The sequence below is a fragment of the Oryzias latipes genome, chromosome 7, assembly GCF_053564925.1.
Source record: "Oryzias latipes strain Hd-rR chromosome 7, Olatipes_Hd-rR_3.1".
Lineage (NCBI taxonomy): Eukaryota > Metazoa > Chordata > Actinopteri > Beloniformes > Adrianichthyidae > Oryzias > Oryzias latipes.
The window spans coordinates 15,837,815-15,856,577 of NC_136243.1; the positions used below are offsets into that span (position 1 = coordinate 15,837,815).

Below are 18,763 nucleotides of genomic sequence, written 5' to 3' on the forward strand. Positions count from 1 at the left end.
TACTTTAAAAATACTTACTAATAATATGTGTTTTTTACATATACATTTAGAACCGTATGGCTTTTCCTATCATGTCCAGAAGAGAGCGCTAATCAATCTGATTCACCATCATAAAATGTTCCCCATAATGCAGTACTTGTGCTCAATACTCAGTGTCAGTAACTCATTTGACATCTTTAAAAAGAAAACAAAACAATTATATAAATCAATGTGATAAAATGCATTTGAAAGTTATTAGAATCACATTTTATCTCATCTTACAAAAACAACAAAAACAATGAAAGCACTTTTTTTACTTGTTCTATTTGGTAGATGGATGTTCCTAAGGGAAACATTGCATTGGCATATTTCCTGAAAACAAGTGATTATATGTCATTAAAATCTTTACATCTTATATCAAGTGTAGTAAATGATTTTGTATTAAAATGAGACAAATGCACAATGAAATTAGAACCCCTCAATTCAGAAAAACCCTCAATAGTTCTTTGAATAACTAATTTGTTATAGATGATGGGTTAGTGGAAACTACTAACCAACTAAAAAGGATGGTTCCCTCTGGAAAAGGGTGAAAATAGTGTGACGACAGGGACATGTTAAACTAAAGTGTGTCCTCTAAAAAGCATCACATTTGTCTTCAAACGTGTAATCAGTCGGTCTGCCTATTCAAAGACGAATCTTTGTTCTGTGTGGTAACCACACTGAACGTGGACCACTCAAAGAAAAGGAGTTGCACATGAAAGGTAGAGGCTTTAAGACCATCTTGGAGCAGCTTGATGCTCCTGTGGCTACAGCTGAACATGCTAGAGGTCCTCAAGATTGAAACTAACATTCCCTTCTGCTAAAGAAAATAATTATTGGAAATTTAAGAGATAAATTATAGAAATGGGAATTACTGTCCCTGTTTGAGTTAAAGTGGAGTTCATGGTAAACAAAGAGAACTATAAAATGAAATCCTAAAACAAAGATTCCAATTTGCCACAATGCATATTAAAATGGAACCAAGTTTCTGAGAGAATGCCTTTTAAACAGATTGGAACACACTCAAGCTTTTTTGGCAAGACGGGAGCTTTGCATCCACAGACGCAAAAGTAAAGCATGCTAAGAAAAGATCAAGAAGGCTGGGCTTTTTGAGAACACAAAGACGCCTCAGATATGTCATGCTGTGCTGCATCTGGGACTGGCTATCTTGAATCTGTGTAAACTACAATAACAACTTCAGCTTTATCAGCAGAAAACTTGGTTGAGGATCTTCCAATAGGATATTGACCAGTTAGCCTACATACAAAACAAAATACATTACAATACACATACTGAATCTACTGAACATTAATGGACGAAGCTGAAACATGTTGTCTGGTGAAGATGCTCTTCAACTGATAAAAAGTGATTGAAAAAGTTTTTTTTAAAAAGGGTGAAGCGTTTGCTCTATTAAATGACAGCCGTAGTGGAGAGGTAGAGCAGTTGACTTCCAGTCAGATGGCTGTAGGTTCAGTTCCGACCTTTCCCGCTCATGTGTTGAAGTGTCCTTGGGCAAGACAGAACTCCAATTTTCGGCAGTGAAGCTACCCAAAAGTGTGACTATAAGTTGCTTTGGGCAAATTAATACATAAAAATGATACATAAAAAAAACTGAAAACATATTTTCCCCTAAAATATATAAGAAATAGCTTTTACTGATTTTGGATCATTTCTGTTTTCAGTGCTTTTACAAATATATAAGATTAGTTGTGTGTAGCTTAGTGTTGGTTGTAAATAACCCCAAGTGTTCATCCAATTACAAATGTCAAGCAGTTCAAATAAGTGTTCAGTATTTTTCTCTGTTTGAAGACTGAACAAGAAGCCTACAGTTCTAAAAGAAAGGCAAGATAGCTTTATTTGTACAGCAGCTTCTGTACAAATTCATGCAAAATGCTTCACTGAGAGATAGAAAACATTAGCAGGGTTAAAAAATAAACAAAAAATAAAAACCCAAGGAGCAGAAATGTGCTAAAATGCAGCATCAAAAACAAAAGCACCATTTTTCACATTATTTCAAACATGGACAAAGTCTAATTATCCCTAGTTTGATATGTCTTTGTATGAATGTATGAATGTTGATTGTTTTGTTTTGTGCATTAGTCTTGCTTTAATTGCTTGAAATAAACCATTTCAAATTTAAATAAGAAAATCAAAAAGTTGTTGCTCATCTGAGCTCATCAGGAAGCTGATCAAAATGTGTGCAGCATATAGCTAGATATATAGCTTCCTAATGAAAACTCTGGCATCAGATTTCTGGATGAACGGTTGCTGCTGTCTGACATTTATAAGAAGACTAGATTAATAAAGTCGATTCTGCTGAAGGTCAAGTTTTGAATTAACCTTTCTGAAACATATCATGAGACCTCTGAATCTTGCTTTCTTCAGGGCTGGAACTGCAGTTGATTATGATGCAAAGAGTTCTAACTTGACTTTTAAGCTGTATTCCTCTGGAGTCTTTCACCATTTCCTTTTAATTGCCAAAAATAAAAGCTTAACAATAACAGTAAACCTCATGGACTGTGGTCAATGGATGACAGAGTTGAGTCTCGTCTGCATAGCCAAGTTGTGAGTCGTTCCCAGAGGGAACGTGTACAGCAGGAAAAGCATGGATCTAAGAATGGAACCCTGAGGCACACCTCATGACTCAAGAACTGTCTCTGATCTATAAACACAATGCATGTCTTTATTTTTTTACATTTTACTCTTAAATCTTATTTCTTATTACAATGATTTCTGATTACAGTACTTAAATGTATATAATGCATATGCTGATGTGTGGCAAAATGGTTAAATACAGCACCTTACATTTATTGGAAGTTTTGCCACTTTCTTCATTTGCTGCGTTGGTGGAAATGTTTAGAACTTTTTTGTGTGTGGGTCAGACTTTTTGCAAACTTAACAGAAAAGGTGATTTAGATTTGTACATAGAGTATAATCTTTTATATTAATCTTTTTTGGATCTTTTTAAGATGCACTCTGATAAAAGATATGTTTTAACATGTTCTTGTGACATTTTTCTTATGATGGAGGACATATGTGAAGCAAATTAAGATTGAAATTGCATTTCAGAGTTTTTCTTTATTGAAATCATTGTTGATCAGGAGCAGATGAAAAAATGCTGTTGATAAAAGCTTGAAGCTGTGACATAGAAGCTACAGCAGGCCACAAGCTCCCTGCTCTGCTCCATTCCGATATATTTACTCGTAGACGAATAGATCCATGTACGTCTTCATTTTCCTCATCTGAGCTGGCATCTGGCTCTAAACTGAACAGCTGGAAAACTCCAGTATTCGTCACCATTATTGCTGCACTGGCAATGTTAGGTTAGGGGTGTAAGCTAGCGGGTGCTAACAGAGGGTTGGCGAGGAGTGGGGGCAGGCTTACTTTGTGCTAATAGTCCCACCCACAACTCAGGCGAATATCTAATGAACCCTCACCGCCTTGCAGAAACTATGTCCTAAAAGACAACACAGATTTTTGGAATTTTAGCTATAAAGAGCATAAACATAATTAAAGGAGCACCCTTGTGCTATCTTAGATGACCCCACCCTTACTTTGACGTGTTATTCCTACCATGACAAAGGTGGATAAAGGTGGAAAGATTTCATGTAAACCATGGACACCAGTGAAGATCACAAATCATTGAAGACAAAAGGTTCAGAGCACTGTCTAGTGGGTCTAGATGACCCAACTCCCAATGTTAAAGTGCCTAGGATAGCACAAGGGTTACATAGATCAAAAGATGATCAGAGTGAATGACTGAATGAAAAAATATATATATAGAGAGAGAGAGAGAGATTAATATTCAAAGAGCTCATTATACTTTTGCAGAAAAGTCAACGTTAGTCCAATTTTATAATCTTACATATAAACATTATATAATCTTAATGATGTAATTTTAGATAAAGGTACAGACTATATACATTTTGTAAGTATAATGCCTTCATATGCAACTCCTCAAAACTAAAAGGCTCATTTTGTTTTTTAAGCTATTTTCTGAACGTAGTTATGCACAATAGTTTGTCCAAATAACAATCATATTTTCTTTATAGTTATACTTTTAATTTGTTTTAGGACAAAAAAGGAGGAAACAAAGGGAAATTTGTAACAGCGCATACAGTGAAGCAGATTATGAAAGTAATAAGGGGAGCCTTGATCCTTGGAGTGCAAATGAAGACTTTAACATTAGATCCAGTGACTTTTTGTTTGAAATTTTCTGTGATGAAAGGAAAGAAAATCCTTCAAAGTCACACACAGACAGGGGGAATTATATTGCATGAACACTAAACCCTATTCCATGTGGTGGGTGAAGTACAAAGGAACCTTCAGGAAAATGTTGTCAAATTGAGGAGCTCAAACTCCTGTTAAAGCCCACTTCTTTGTTTCCCTTTAAAGGTCTTACTCCTTGACATTTAATGTGCTGGTCGTGAATTTGGAAGGCAGATATGGAGGTTCAAGCCTCAGTCTGTGTGGTATCAGACCATGAAGCTACATGCAGTGTTATGGAGAGAATGATGGTATGCTAAGGGCTCAACACCCAGTGAGTGCGCCTCAGACTGAGCCTGTGTTTGACTGCGCTGGCTAATTAGTGCGATTACTGCACAGCTGGATTAGCCAGACGTTTTACTGGGTTGTTTCAAAAGGATCACTCGCTCCGCCAAGGCTTCATCCCGACAACTTCTGCTTCAGCAGAGTCTCTCTATTTTAGGACTGCAGAGCTCCGGCGGGGTAGTGGATTTCTAAATTTAAGAGTGGGAAAACTGAGGCGCCTTTTCTTTTTGTCTTCCTCTTTGTGTCACATTTAAATGCACAAACCAGTATGGCAGTTTTTTTGAAGTTGCATTTTAATTTATGCATGTAAAAACAAAGCAATCTGGGGACTGTTATAGACTGATCCTTCCCGTAAAAGCACTGTTTTACTGTCTAATTGACCAACTTTAGACAAAACATGTCAAATATGACAGAGGTCTCAGGACAGCGATATAAATCAGTCATTTAATTCAATATTGTAGCTCTTCATATCTTTATGATCATTGTTCTTTCATAGTATTTAGATCACTTTTAACATTGGACTTGTCTCCATCCTCTCTTGTGTCTCTTTGTGACCTCTGGCTCCCCGCTTGACCCCGATGTACCCTTTCGCCTGCTGCTTCGGCCTCCTCTCTCTATCCCTCTGATCATTCACCTGCCACCACCCCCCCCCTCCCTCCCCAATTGCAGCCCAGACCAACACATCTCCTCCAAGCCCCCACTGAGCTCCTCCGCCATGACATCACGCATCCTGCTACGCCAGCAGCTGATGAGGGAGCAGCTTCAAGAACAGGAGCGGCGTGAGCAGCAGCGGCAGCAGTCCTCTCACTTTCCACAAACCACCGCCACCCAGACCCCCGCCATCAATGTCAGTGTCCCGACCAGTTCGTCGCCCTCCGCACAGGTCCCCATGGAGGTGCTCAAGGTAAGCGGGCGGGGCTCCACCTGCTGAAGGCAAGGAAGAAGAAGGAGGTTAATTAGCTGTCTGTTTCCATCCATAGTTTCCATCTCTGGACGCTGAATGTGTCATTGCAGCAGTCTGAGTGCTTCAGTTGTATTTATAGGTCCGGGTGACTCGTTTGTAGACAGTCGGGCAATCATAGCTCTACTATGACTGAGTGTAAAAAAAAAAACACGCAGGGGTGAGTGAAGTGTGTTAAAATGCGTATATGGGGATTATCTTTCCTGAGAGAATTCCTCTTTAATGCATGCTGTGCTTCCAGCCATTTGGATTGAGCCATTTGTAATCCTATTTGCCCAGCTACATTCACATCTTTTCCTAGCTTTGATTCCCCTGGCAGTACGAAGGACAGGAGAACGTTAAGGTTTTCTGTGCGAGTAACAAGGCGTTGTGTTTGACGGTAGATTTCCAACAGTTTGGTAAGTGCTCCCGTTTGTCTTCTGCATGTGTTCCTGTTTTTAAAAAAAAGGTTTAAATGAAATATTGAAATGGGGTGAAGCTGTGTAAACTTGTGTATGCTGACCATTTTCTCCTGTGAAAAATATTATGTTGCTTATTATGGATGCTTAGAAAGTTTTTATTTTTTATTTTTAAATCGGTCCATTTTTAAGCCTTTACTGTCTTACACAATCTTGTTTTTACACTATTAAGAACAGATTATTGTTTGCAGAATTCCCTGTGAGTTTTCATGTCTTCTTGCATAATCCTGCTGGAAATCTGTTTACAGTACTTTTTATTAATAAAACCCAGAAAAAAAAACTTAGTTTAGCTCTATTTTTAGACAAATATCTAGAAACCCAATTTTAGGATGAGATTTTTAAATTTAGATATATACAAAGAGTTGGAAAACTCAATCACCTCACGTTTAGCTTTAGCCACACTTTTCCAGCCAGACAGTCCAGGTGCTGTACAGACAGAAGGCCAAATACTTTCATCAAAGCTTTGAAATATATGCCTTTACGCTCGACACGGTCCTGGATTCTGTACAGTTCCTCGATACCTTTTGGATCTCGGTTATACTTCTTTATTTTGTTTCCTTTCAGACCCTTTATAGTCAAATTGTAGCATTTATGACTATGACAAGGAAAGAACAACTTTAAAAAACAGCACCTTTTTTTTTTGTAAAATATTTTAAACAGTCGTTTTCTATTGTGCAATTTTTAGACGCATCTAGCTGCTATATTCTGTTTTGCATTTTTGGATTTGATGATGTCACTTTTTAGAGTATCAAAAGGAAAACTGTGGAAAATCTTGAGGATCTTTATGAAAATGTTTTCTTTGCCTGGATAAAAGCTCTCCTACGGAGTTGCATAAACACAAAATTGTAGAACACTGTTGTCTTTGTGGTAACATGCAGGCTGTTGATGCTCATTTATGCAAAGGTAATCCAGTTTTATTTGAATATGAGGCTCTAATACGTAAAAAGGAAAGCCTTTTTTGTTTTTGTTTTCGTCGTTAGTATTGTAAGTACTGATGGCGCAAACAAGCGCTCATAACAACAGATTTCCAGCAAAATCCTTCAGGAAAATGACCTGCTAAAACTAACGACACATTTCCTTGAACTTGTGTTTTAAGAGCAATGTAGCAACATCTCCTTTGGGAATAAGTGGTTATGTAGTTGAGGTTACCTAATTAAACAGATTTGATTCTGTTTGCTTTAATACTGGTACTTTAACCCCAACCCCAGTCACTATGACGCCACCCTTCCAAATAATTCTAAAGGTTAGTTTCTCCCTTAAATCGTTAAAAAAAAAAGAAGTGGGCTTTTGATGGGCTCCTTTAAACAAGCAAAATCAAAGACTTCTTAGGTTTTTCAACAAAATTTGAGCTTCGAGAAAGAGCCAATCAGTTATTTAATTTGGAGATTTCCTGCTTAGCCTGACTTTCATCAACGTGGATGGGCGTTACGGGCGAGTGGTGACACACAAATACAGTATATAAATTGAAAGCAACCTCCCACCCGCCCCCAATGCAGCATAAACATTACTTACTCACTATAATCTGCTGCTCTTTGAGAGGTTTAGGACGCCCCCACCCTGAACCCTCATTCTCCGTAAAATACATCAAATTAGAGTTGTTTCTCTGCTCTGGCCAGAGCTTACAGACATTCTTTTTTGACTGAAGTCCTCAAATGAAAAGGCCCGTCCAGCTTGGCGCTACTGAGCTGGGTTAACCTGCTCCCCTGTCTGTTGATAGATTAGCAGAGTACACACAAAGCTCAAGGGTACCAGGCAGAGATGCTGGACCTCAAAAAGTGCAAACATTAACCTCAGATGAGTTTATCTAAAGACTGATTGGGTCCTTAATTAACCAAGTGACCTCTAACCTTTTGGAGAATAAGTATGGGATCAGTTTAGGGATCAAGACAAAGGCGGGCACAGCCTTACCACACACCAAACGCTAATTCAGTCAAGAATGCCTGTAATTAGCCTCCACTGCCTTAATTCCATGGCACATTTAAAAGACAAAAAGAGTGGTGCTTTGAAATGTGTGTAGGGTAACTTCCTAAAAGAGCTTTCAAAAACCCTGATTCTTTTTTTCCTTCTGAGGGCTACTGTTTTTGTTGGTTTGTTTGTTTGCTTTTTTTCAGAATCATATAATCCCTGTAACACACAGCTACAAAAACATTTACAAAATGTCAAAGCATTACATATAGACCTGTACAATAAATCGCAAATTTATCGCGTGAACTGCGTTAAATGTTAAGACGCATGCTAAAACAGCTTGAAGTTTTAAACAAATCAAATAAAGCCATTTACGCGTTTGACCAATCAGAAGCCCCCCTTCACTTTGACTTTTATTTAAAGAAAACTGTTGCAGGGAAATGGAAAATGATGTAATTGTTTTGGTATTTGGTCATGTATCCAAAGTCACATCGTCATCCCTATGTTGATGATAAACATCACATATCACAAGTTTTCCTTATATCCTGCATGTAATTATTTAAAAAAATACATGTCACCTGTATTGTGCAGGATAGTAATCTCCTACAACAAACCAATTAGTGCAAATCAATTTAAATGGGACTAACATTTACATTATAATATATGCTATATATATATATATATATATATATATATATATATATATATATATATATATATATATATATATATATATATATATATATATATATATATATATGGCTACAGCTCAGTAAAGACCATTTTGCGGCCTATATGCAATTTCAAACCAATATGGATAATGTAAAGATGAATTTGATGCACTTATTCAGCCCGGGGTGTCAATTTAACATGCTTGTGCACAACAGCGTGACCACAGGTCAAAGGGGGAGGGGGCCACACGTTGCTGAGATGCTGCTGCTGCTGCTCACATTAGCATCGCAGTTGTTGTCTGCAAGTTCTGCAAAACATATTAGCAGCTTAACAGTGAGACAAAGTGGCCCATTCTTCTAGTTTGCATTGCAAATGGGGGCAGTCTGGTTAATGTATCCTGGTAAAAGCATCATGGAATGCCTGTAGCATTCAAGTAAAAAAAAAAAAAGGAAAAAATACAAATCACTGTTTGTCATTCTGTGCTTGCCCTGTGCCCTGTTTGAGTACAGCAGGACGCTTTGTGCCTGTTTCTGCGGTGTTTCTGAATGGTTCTGGGTTATGTTGCTGATGCCCTCTGGCCTGGTGGAGGCTAAAAACGAGCTGGGGAAACAACAAGCCGCCTTGTTTGCTGTAGCTGCAGTTGCTGAGAGTTACAAGTTGATGTCTCTTTTCCAAACAGTATGTTTTAGGAAGAGCTCATCTAGAGAAGTTTTTACCAAGTAAAGTTCAAGCCCTTTGCTGCTGGCCATATCACCCTGTCAGAACTCCCTTTTTTCCCCCTTTTTTTAATTCGCCGGCCCTCTTTTTTTTCAACAAGCAGATAAACGGAACTGAACAGAAACAGTTAGACATGCAACGCACTATACGTCAGAACACGGAATCAGCGTTGGACGCCACAATGTCTGGGCTCTTCATATGCTCCTTTATGTACAGTTTTGCTCTGACTGTCCACTTTCTAAATAAACTGTGAACAGAATCTCTTTCCACCTTAATAACAGGAAAATCTCTCACATTCAACATTTTCTCGTCCGGACAAAAGCAGTATTGACAAGACCAGGATGTTCCACCCCTGAGGTCTGTGGCATTTATGGAGCTTCAATGAAGTCACTTGGAGCTGTGAGATCATTCAATTATGTGTGATAATTTAGGAAATCCCTGAGGACAAGGAAAAAAAAAACAGCTCCACTGCACATTTTTGCTTAAGATAAATACAGCTGGAGAAAAAAGAAATAAAACAGAAGATTCCTGAAATCTACGTTCCTGTTGTTGTTTTGACGTCTGCATACTAATTTATTTACAAAAAAAACTTAACAGTGAGGAATGAAATATGTGGCACATTTGCTGAAACCTATTGCGAAAGGGAAACTAATAAATTAGTAAATCAAATTGATGCATAAAACGTACTCATAAAAGAACCAAGAATATGAACGTCGTCACTTGAAGCTTGATTACTAATAGAAGATGCATAAATGAAATGTTTGCATTATTTTTTATGTAAATTAGGACAACTTTACTTTGCCTGGTGCACATATTGCTTTTAATGCCCTTTTTTTGCTTCTATTTTAGGACTCAGGTTGAGGGGGAGCTGCATGGGGGCGCTTTCAATAATCCCTTGTAGAATTTTCCCTTTCTTTTTTTACTTTCTATATTTAGTCAGCTATCCGATGTGAGGACGAATGAAACATAAACACAAGAAGCAAAGAGGCAGAGTTAGTGGATTCTAATGTTTGGACTCAACAAAACTCTCTGCAAATGTGTGTTTTTTGGCTCCGAATGAATACCTATTATAAATAGTGATTTTATTTAAAAAATCAGGCATATTACTGGCCCATTCCTGTCTAGGTGCAGCTTAAATGGTTGAAACAGATTTGTTTCTTGTAAGCTATAAACTACTTACTGTGCAGCTCGTAATAGCGGATGGCTACAGTAAACGGTCAGCTCTAAACTAACCAGATTATGAGCTGGCAAAACAGAAGAATGAAAGTCTGCGGAAGCTGAAACGGTCATAAAAGTATAAACTGCTTCTTGTAATGAAGCAGCTCAGGTTGCTACAAGCTTGTTTTGTGGATTAAAACTGTATTTTGAGTTGAACTGAGTTATTATAAATAGAATGGGGCAATTAGTTTGGACATTTTCTAAACCCTTGCCTCTTTTTTTCCACTTTCGGCTTCTCCCATCAGGGGTCGCCACAGCGAACAAGTCGCATGGTAAATTTGGCAATGTTTTACGCCGGATGCCCTTCCTGACGCAACCTTCTCAAACCGGGCTTGGAACCGGCACAGAGGTAGAGAAGGGAACAGGGAGCAGCCCGGAGTCGAACCCTGGTTTCAGGGACGGAAGGCGCCGCAAACCAGCACGAGCTAAACCGGCTCTTTCTAAACCCTTGCCTGCCTGGATTTATTTTCAATTATGAAAATAGAACAAAATTCATTTATATTTTTGCTTTCAAGTGTGGAGCAGAAGATCAACAAAAATTATATAAATAACAACAAATATATATAAACGATTTAAAAAAAAAAAAAAAAAAAAAAAAAAAAAAAGCAACTTATAAATGCAGATGTGCAAACCTTTTATGGACATGTCAGAATATTTTGATTTTGCTGTTAAAAGTTGAAATATTTAACTATTTATGTTTTTATGGGATTAGATTATGTATGTATTGTTGTTTTACACTATATTTGTACAGATATTTGCATAAATGCCTTAACAAGCATATAAATAACAGTGGCATCCTGTTTATAGTATTTAATATGACCCTTTGCAGCTGCAACAGCTGCAAGTCTTTTTGGAAGAGTTTCCACAAGGTTTAGGAGATTGTCTGTGGAAATGTTTGAAGAGAACACTAATTCATCCCAAAGGTGATTAATCAAGTTTAAGGTTAGGACTGTGTGCACACTACTCACATTCTTCTGCATCAAACTGACTCATTCATGTCTGTATAAACTTAGCTTTCTTCTAGTCTATTGCATATTGTCGAAATGTTCGACCGACGTCAGGTATGTCAAATAAAAATATCTTGTAAACATGGAGCACAACCTGTTGCAGCTGTGTTTTAAGCGTGAGATCTTCATGATTTCACTCTTTCTCCCCAATGCTCTGCTCACAGCAGCAGATAATGCACCTCCCTGCCCTCCCAAACTACTCCTGTGTGCAGATTGTAGGTGTTGTTCCATCAAGAGACATTGATAAGATGTAGATTAGGAGCGACGACAAGCATCAAACTATTATGATGGACTTTTTGATTCAAAAGAGTGAAAAAGCCCACTTCTTTAAAGTTCTCTAGCGGGACGTGTGAATGAACTTTGTCTCTAAATTATATCGACCAATCAGAGGGAATCTGCTGCATTGCTTTTTTTTTTGTACTTGTGCAGAAGTACCTCGTAAATCTCATTAGCATCCTTCTGCTATGGGCGTCTGCTACTTTCTGTTTACGCTGCTGTTAATATAACATCTGCAAAACCTGCTTATAATTTCCAAACAATAAGTGGTTTTTATTAATGCATTACACCTGCCTTGGATGCAGCTGCTCAGCCATGCAAACACCTCACACTCTGCTGCTTTCACCACATGAAATTTGAAGGGGATCCTTCAATCTTCACGTAGGAAGTTGTTCAACTCTGCACCAACTTTCTGTCCCCTCATGGCCTATCACTTTGTGGCCTAAGTTGCTGTCATTCCCCATCACTTTCCAGTTATTTTTAACACTTAACAGTGTGAAAATGTAATGAATGAACAACCTCCTCTCTCAAATGCTTGAAGAAGTGGGCTGCACGTCTGTATTCATGAGTTTATGGTCATATAGCAATAATTCAAATCAATGCTTTGAAAATATTACTCAATAGTTTGACAGTGAGGTGTATTTGATTTAATACTCTCCCTGTTTGGGTCTTTGGTTATGTCATAAACATAATTTGCGATTCAAGGAAACAAAAAAAAAACAACAAAAAACAGAATCTGAACTATGGCTTTATATGAACTATGGCTTTATAATCTTAGCGTTATTTTTAAAATGTAGATGCAGGTTTTCAGGTTTAACACTGCACATTTAAAAACCCACTATAATCATCTTTTGATGAATTATCAAAGTGTTCCCAGTGGTTTTTATCCTCTTAAGACCCGAGCTTATATATATATATATATATATATATATATATATATATATATATATATATATATATATATATATATATATATATATCAAAATCTTTAATCAAAATATTTAATTATTTTTTATATTTATATAATATATCAAAATTACAATTGTTATAAAACACCTTCAACGTCCCAAGTAAAATAAAGTTTTTTGTTCAAAAGACTGTAACTCTTCCACTATTTCAAAAGCTGTTTCTGAAAAAATTATAGTACAAAAATATCTTTGTGAGAGAACAAACAAAAAAATGGATGGTTTGAGTTATGAAACAGACCCAACCAAAGTGAGAAAATTCAGTTTTTATGAGCGTTGTAATTATTCTATTAGTGCTGCCTGAACAAACTAACCAAAGTAAAAAGCTAAGAAATGAATTTCCCCTGTCAAAATGTGCTTCCACAAATGCAAACAATGACAGCTTTAGTTAGAATCCCCTCATCACTGCGGGGGTCCCAGTTCCACAGCTAAAAGGTGAGCTAAATAAATATTCTCAAGTTATTAGGAAATGATCTGAACCTGAATGGGTCATCTTTATTTATTACTCAAGAGATTCATGACTTATGACGTTTAGACAAGCGTTTTTTGTTTGGGAAAAGTTGGATTAGAAAATAAAGAAAAGACAAGATAGCATCATATTATGGGTTTTAATTTTCTTAAAAAGATGCTTGAAAATGTTTGATGTTGGAGGAAATAAAGAGCGAAACAATTGTTTTAAGCTGTAGAAGTAGATTCTATTTGTCGACACAATGTTATTTTTTCTTTAGCCAATGAGTTACTAAAGCCCTGCAGTCAGGCCTTTTCTCTGTCGTGGAGGTTTGCAACCATGGGATGAGAATTTACAACCTACCTGGAGGACATGGGTATGTTAACGTGGCCCACGTGAGCATCCTCTGAACGGCCGCATCTGTATACGTGAAGTAGCTTTTTGTTCTGGAAAAACTTCTCAATCAATGGCTTTGACAACTCCAACCTAGTTTGCGGTTGTTTTAAAACACTTCTCCAAAGATGGAAACTGTAAAACTCTTCTGCTCACTGCAATTCAGCACGACAGCTTTGCTTTAGCTTGTTGTGACCTGAGGCTCTGTGTGAAGTTGCCTTAAAAACACACACACACACAAAGATGTTATAGTTCTCTTTCTCAGAAGATGGATGAGCCAGAACACAAAGTACACTTGAGGAGTAAACCTGCTCTCATTATTGATTAGGGATTTTCTCTGCACAGTTAGCGGTCTCCTCAAAGAGAAAGATTTTTCTGTTTTCTTATAACAATAAGTAAAACTATAATCTATGCATTTCATCATTTCTGTAATGAGTTTGATAAATATGTGTACATTCTTTATTGCTTTGACTACAATGCTTGAAATAAATCAAATCAAATTAAAAAAAAATCATTTTAAAGTACTTCATGTGTTTATTTAACAGATTTAGCTAAATTCATTTCTGATTGGAATGTTTCATTAGGGGAATTTCCTGCTTAAGACATTTTTCAAGACTTTCTGCTCAGAGAATAAGAAGTATTGTGCTTTTTTTTAATGTCGCAATATTGTCGTCATTGCATTTTTTTTCATTCGAAAATCCTCCACACAGTACGTTTTGAGGACAGCTCAGGGCTGTGCATGTGCAGAATGTGTTTCTCTAAGGTAAAAAAAAAAAAAAAGACGTTAAAACTCAGGAGAAGATGGGCTGCATGAAAACATAGGTTTTTAAAATCTCAGTCATCCTTGTTGCATTAAGCATCAGTGAACTACATTCCTCCAGACCCCCGCTTTTAAAGGAGTTGCTGGTAACAGTCGGTCCTTTTCATCTCTGCTCTGAAGCACATGACATCTATCTGCTCCTAAAAAAAAGTCATGACCACAGTCTTGTCACAAGAACGGGGCGGACGGCTGGTTCCAATTGCAGCAGGTTTATAAGCTCACCTCACAAAGCACCTTTACTAATATATTCATCGATAATACTACCATATTTACAGTACAGTGTAGAAGTTTGGAGAAACAAATTTACAGTCTTTACGTTGAAAAAAAGCTATTCGTATAGTTCATGGAGTGGATTATGGGACACATACAAAGGCACTATTTTTTTAAATCGGGTTTATTAAGTTATGGAAACTAAAACTTAAAACAGCACTCATTATGTTTAAAGCTAGAAATAACTAACTTTCAGTAAACACATAACAAATGTTCAAGGACAGAGATGGGGGTTACGAGTTAGGAAATCAGCTTAACTTCAAAAAGCAGTGCATTTGTACTACAAAAAAGAAAATGTGCTTATCAATTTGTGGTGTGGATTTATGGAACAGGTTGGATGAAGGTTTAAAACTAACAAAAGTTTACATGTATTTAAAAAAAAACTACAGGATGTCACTGAAACTTTACAAGGCTAGAAATGATCTATGCAAAATATAAGCAAATGTCACCTCTGCATAGGTGCTATACAGAAGGTAATGTGAATGTTTTAAGGAAAAAATAAGCTAAATAGAGATATGCACAACTTAAGGTGTTTTAAAAAGGGGTGGGATCATACAAGCACAGTGTTTTGTTGTATTTGTCTATTTTAAACTCTTGTGTTTATTCTCATTTTGTGTTTGAAATAAATATAAAATTTAAAAAAGCTCAAAATCCACAAAGCTAAATCAGGGTTAGGCAGGGGTCAAAACAAGCATGGGAGCATCAGAGAAAAAACGAGAATAGTCAGGAACCAGGCGAGATTCGGGGCAGGCAAACGGAGTCAAAGACAAAACGGAGTCAGGAAATCAGATCATATCCAAACCCAACGCTTGGTAATGCAGGCAGAGTGGCACAAACAATACTTCACACTGAGTGAGGCTCATTGCAAAGCTCAAGTAGACTGTGAGTGATTGCAAACAAAAGTCAGGTGTGTGGCATTCAGAAACTCTGCACTGGGGTTGCTGGGAGATGTAGTGTGTTTAGAACTCTGAAGACGGTCCCTGCCAATGACCAGTGGGAGACTGATCAGTTCTGACAAGTCCAATCTGTTTGACCACAATTCACGCCCCATGTGAAAAATGACAGAAACATTAACATTTTGTGTTGACAAACAGCTGTTTTGTCACTTTGGAGTCTGACAGGTCTCAGGTGTGAACATTTTCTTTTTCATAAATCTATTATAGAAGCCGAAATATGCAAACTTGTCTATTTTTCGGATTTTACATCCTCTTCCTGTCTTGGCATCTTCAAAACCTCATCTTTCCTAAATACTGCTTTGCATCAAGTCACATTTAATCATTTAATGTTGAAATCCTTCTCTTTTCAATGCGTTGCAAACCGAAAGTGCAAGAACGGAGGCGTGATAACAAACACAATCGAGAAGATAAAGGAAATGAATGTGGTTTTGTAAATTGATAGTATTTTTTCCAGACAAAAGCAAATCTTTTTGGTCAGAATTATTGACAGCATCATGCATTCCAGAGCTGCTACAGACGTAATTTGACCGCACTCTTGTGGGTGTTTTCAGTTGAGTGTAAGCATTACAGGCACGCGGGTAGGTGGAACAGTTGCAATTTTATTTCATTACAGTGTAAAAAGTTCACCGTACAAATAGGCCATGGGGTTTCAGCGTGTAATAACGCTTGACATGGCTCACCGAGTGAAATCGACTCGTGACAAATGGATTTAAAGAAGAATAAAAGCACGGTTCGGAATCGCATGCAGGAAGACAGGCCTGTTAGCGTTCGTTCACAGTTGAGCGGCGTGGAAGCCAGCTCGGCTTTTTTTCTCCAAAAGGTCCACGTGTCACCGAATAACTCGCTGTCTAAGTCGACGCACGTTAGGCAAGCATAACATTTTCAAATGCCATACTTAAGGAGTTTTCATGGAGGCAAATGTTAGAAGCAGCCGAGAGCTTTTCTCAAGCTTTTGACCTTTGCGGCTCTGCTCTTTAACCATTTTTAAAGGCCTGCACTTCAGTTTGAGTATAAACGTAGCAGCCAGGATTCAGGGGTATTTTTTTTTTCTTTTTTTCCCAAATCATATGTCCGTGCTTATCTGGAGACGCTCTCTGCAAGCAAACAAAGACGAAACAGACTCTTTGTGCCGTGCTGGAATGAGAACACACGCCAAGCATCCACATGGGTTAAAAAGTGGATAGGGCAGAGAAGCTGCCCCAGGCCAGTTTCAGTTAAAGAGGTGGCCTTAGACAACAAAGCCTCCTACTGTTGCTGCCACATCCTGACATCAAGTGATACACCATAAAAGAATAAATACAGATTTTACATAAAACAACACAAAAATGAAAAGGCTCTTTGTGCTCGCTGAGATTCCCTGACATGCATAGCTAATTACTTTGCTTGCTTTTAAAAGATGAGCTGGATGTGTCTCTGGCCAGAGTTGCTGGCTCAGTTTCCAGAGGAAACAGAAAAAGGGAGAAGCTGCAGCACTTTCTTTTGGACTAAAAACAAATCAGACATACCCATATTTTTATTTTTGATTTGAATCCTTTATCGCAGGAAAATATGCTTGAGATGCTCGGATACCAACCCTGTGAGGTACGTCGGAAATCAAATGAAAAAGGAATTAAATGTTGGTTTATCACCACTTCAAGGCATAATAAATCCATACATTGGAAACATTATTAGATGATTTTAATGGCTGTAATAATCATGTGGCAAACTATGTGAAGTTTGAGTTTTAATCTGGGACTGCAGCAGCTGTGCTCCATTTAAAAAGTGTGTTGTGGATTTGAAACAATGTCTGTAAAGTCTGTTTATCTGCCTACAGAAGTATTTCTAGATCATTTGTTCTGCATGGGGATTATTGAGGCTCAGAAAGTCAAATTTTCCATAAACAAGGAGGTTACCAGTCATGACAAAGTAAAAATAAAAGGAAATTTCCAGTGGAAACGTGATATTTTGTCATGATAGTCATTTTTGATCAAATTAATGGAAAGGCAGGACTTTGTTTTTTTCATCTTAAAGTTCCTCAAAATGTAGCTCAAAGTTTACATGGCAAGTCTATAGCATCTGCTGTCAGAGATGTTTTATTTTGACACGTTGAATATTTATGTTGCTCTAAACTGATGGGATTTTTTCAATTCAATTCAATTTTATATATGTATTATTCAATATTTACAGCAATAGTCATCTCAATAGGCTTCAAACTGGTAATTGTGTAATAAACAGGAATCATAAAAAACATAAATTGCTAAATGATTTTGTTGCTGTCGTGAAGGACATTCTTTAATTCATCTTTCAAACCTTTTCTTCTTGCTTTCCTCTTCCAGGTTCAGACTCACTTAGAGAACCCAACCAAGTACCACATCCAACGCTCCCAGCAGCAACAAGTGAGACGATACCTGGGGAAGCTTGGCTCCCAGGCGCTGAGCTTGCCCTGCCCCAACCAGTCCTCTGACCACGGGGGCATGCCGCCAGGGCCAGGCAACAGCGCCCCCAACAGCCCTATGGCCTTACTGACCCTCAACTCCAACTGCGAGAAAGAGGTGAGGTCTCACTGCGAGCACATCTGCATCTGCTTTATACGGATAATAAATGAGTTTGAATGATCTTTATATTTTGTTTCAGATGGATGATGTCATTGACGACATTATTAGTCTGGAGTCCAGTTACAGTGATGACATCCTTGGTCTGATGGACCCAGGACTTCAGATGCCAAATACGGTATGTTTGTGGGGGTTTTTATCCTTGGTTGGATGAAGGGAGGATAAGATGACAGATTTTCAAAAATTCAGATTCTCAACTAAAGTCATTTATCATTTCTCATAAAACTACATAGATTTTTTTTTTTTTACTTTATTAACAAGTTTCTTTGGTGCTGCCACATTTCTGCACTCTCCTTCTAATATTTAATAAAGCTTTGATGTGTGTCTGCACTCAGATCCCTGTGCCTGCAAACCTCATGGACATGTACGGTAACCAGGGCCTGCCGCAGCAAGGTCTGCCCATAAGCAACTCCTGCCCTCCAAACCTACCCAACATCAAAAGGGAATACTCAGGTGAGCGTGACAGTGACCGTTCCCTGGATCTTCTGCTTTGAAAATGTCTGCTCTGATTATTTCACAATTAGATTGTTCATAGCG

General features: G+C 37.7%; 1 protein-coding gene across 6 annotated transcripts in view; it reads left to right on the forward strand.

Moving 5' to 3' along the window:
* Positions 1-18,763, forward strand: part of mitfb (melanocyte inducing transcription factor b) — a 39,590-nt gene that overhangs the window by 14,558 nt on the left and 6,269 nt on the right. For 4 of the 6 annotated variants that reach the window (XM_011477435.4, XM_011477436.4, XM_011477437.4 and 1 more), the window contains exons 2-5: positions 5,239-5,473; positions 17,951-18,166; positions 18,249-18,344; positions 18,562-18,679. In XM_011477435.4, coding sequence (XP_011475737.2) covers positions 5,239-5,473; positions 17,951-18,166; positions 18,249-18,344; positions 18,562-18,679 — 665 coding nt within the window. Of the gene's footprint in view, positions 1-5,238; positions 5,474-17,049; positions 17,217-17,950; positions 18,167-18,248; positions 18,345-18,561; positions 18,680-18,763 lie in introns of those variants that run through there. The other 2 variants (XM_078950353.1, XM_011477438.4) reach the window with 2 other exon arrangements.